The 2,242-nt window shown below is 37.6% G+C and overlaps 1 protein-coding gene across 1 annotated transcript; it reads left to right on the top strand.

Annotated features, from left to right (window-relative positions):
* Positions 1–469: 469 nt before the first annotated feature.
* On the top strand, positions 470–1,460 carry LOC133300446 (uncharacterized). Its single transcript, XM_061499993.1, has 2 exons — positions 470–902; positions 990–1,460. Exons 1-2 carry the CDS (start codon positions 486–488, stop codon positions 1,458–1,460), a joined length of 888 nt encoding a protein of 295 aa, XP_061355977.1. The 5' UTR covers positions 470–485.
* Positions 1,461–2,242: the final 782 nt, after the last annotated feature.

Genomic DNA, 2,242 nt, shown 5'->3' with positions numbered 1-2,242 from the left:
GAAAACAAATATATTTATTTATTGAAACGTGCACATAAAAATAATGCATCCGTCCATTTCAATGCTGCTATTCACCATGTAAAATCGATACGTTGCGGATCATGAGTTAAACTACAACTACAAGTTATGTATTATTACATACATGCTGACCTTAGCAAACCAAATTTTTAAAACACACCCATGTGGGGGCAACAATTTTCTAGTTATATCTTCTCTATGATTTCAACCCACACCCCACAAGGCTAACAAGTGACAATTTCCACATATTAAAATACGAATGGTATTATAAGGCGGCTTAATTAACGAATCCCACAATGAGCTAGTAATCATGTCAATGGTCAAAAAAACAATCTCTAACCCTTTTCTCATTTGATCCTTCCCCCACACCTTCCCTTCACATATGTGTATATATATATGGACAACCACAACTATAACACAAACCTTTTGATAGTAACTCAAAACACACAAGCTTAGATTGGGAGAAGATGCAAGTAGTGGTACAAAGTCCGAGTCATAGTCCCTCTCGGGATAACTTTGATTTCAGTGGTGCCATGAGTTCATCTTATCTGAGTGCTCCTTCTTCACCAAAGCGTTTTGGGGAATATTTCTTAAGCGCACCCGCGAGCCCAACAAGATTGTCACAGTTATATAGTGAATTTGATTACTTTTCACCCTCAACAACCCCATTTGAAGCACCCACCAATAACGTGGATGGTGATGATGATGATGATGATGATGGTTTTGCGTTTTCTGTTAGTATTGAATTAGACAAATCGTCTCGTTCAGCTGAAGAGCTCTTCGATGGTGGAAAAATTAAACCTTTCAAGCCTGAAGATGATGAAGTGTTCGCATTTCATAAAAGCAAAGTTGTGTCTCAGAAGCAACACAACAATAAAACCCATGTAACTGAAGGGAAGAAGAAAACCCTCTCACCGAGAAAGAAGAACGAGACTCATTCTGGTGACCCTTTTGCTTCACAAACTGAACAGAGAAGAGGCAGAGATAGAACTCCAGCAACAGTGCTTTCATCATCAAACTCGGGTCGCAGGGTAACACGATCACACTCTCCTTACAGAAAATCATGGGAAGAAGAACAACAACCTCGGATCAACAAAGAGGAGTCAACCTTGTCCTCAAACACAAATTTATCTTCTTCTTCTTCTTCTTCAAAGGGTTCAAGAAGATGGAGATTGAGGGACTTGTTGTTGTTCCGTAGTGCCTCTGAAGGGAGAGGGTCAAGCAAGGAACAATTCAAGAAGTTAAAGGCTGAAGAAGTTAAAGGTTCGAGCTTTAGATCCTCAGATTCATCATCAGCACATGGGTCGAGAAGAAAGGGAATAGTTTCGCCCCACGAATTGCACTACGCCATTAAGAAAGCTGAATCTCAGGATCTGAAGAAGAGAACTTTCTTGCCATACAAACCGGGGATTTTTGGCAGGTTGTCTGGATTCGGACTCTAACATGATGATGACGATTCAATATTCTGCAATCTCCATCTATAGTTGTTCTGTTCTTTTTGTCTTTTGGTTAAAAAGTTTGTGTATTCTTTTGTTCAAACTTTTGCAATTTGCCTCCACGTGGGTTTAAGTTGTGTAAACAGAATCATATGTCTTTTTATATATAGTGTAGTTATATACGAGAAAATGAGTTCGCGCGTGTTGCTGTAAAGTAAGTGAAGGAAAAATGGTTAAGTTATTCTCGAGTTCTCTTATTTTGTACAAAAAGAGAGTTACATTATCCCTTTATTAGAGTGTCTGTTCTATACCGTCTCTCCTACATCATGATTATGCTGCAACTTGATGCACTATCTCCGTTCAACCTTTTGAGTGAAATGCGGCAAAAGGAAAAAAAATAAAAATTATGCACCGACTCCATCATCTCCACCCGGTAAGAACTATGAGATCACCCAAAGATATCTAGTTAAAAATTAATATGTTGATATTGGATTTAGAAGTTTTCTCAGGCATCTATAAGGAGATATCCTCGAGGTTAGCATATTATTGTGTATTAAGAATAACGGCTTTGTCAAAAAGATAGTGTATATACAGAAATAACATAACAATATAAAAGAGATAAGTATCCATACCTATAAGTTTTATCTCGTATTTACAGAGTTTTCTGTGAGTAGGGAAATTCAGATCTTTTGAGCTCATGTCCAGGTTTTCGTAGCTGCCATCTTAGGATTAGCATCTTGATTGGCGTTTTTCTTTATTTGCCTTAATTTTTTCTTTTTATTATCTTT

This window comes from Gastrolobium bilobum, unplaced genomic scaffold (genome assembly GCF_033153095.1).
Source record: "Gastrolobium bilobum isolate Gb01-03AN ecotype WA unplaced genomic scaffold, APGP_CSIRO_Gbil_v1 utg43050, whole genome shotgun sequence".
NCBI classification, from domain to species: Eukaryota; Viridiplantae; Streptophyta; class Magnoliopsida; order Fabales; family Fabaceae; genus Gastrolobium; species Gastrolobium bilobum.
This window is presented reverse-complemented; position numbering and strand designations above follow the sequence as displayed.

Coding starts and splice junctions, on each gene's coding strand:
- LOC133300446 (XM_061499993.1), top strand. CDS start 486: ATGCAAGTAGTGGTACAAAGTCCGAGTCATAGTCCCTCTCGGGATAAC. Junction 903..989: donor AACACAACAATAAAACCCAT/GTAACTGAAGGG, acceptor CAAACTGAACAG/AGAAGAGGCAGAGATAGAAC.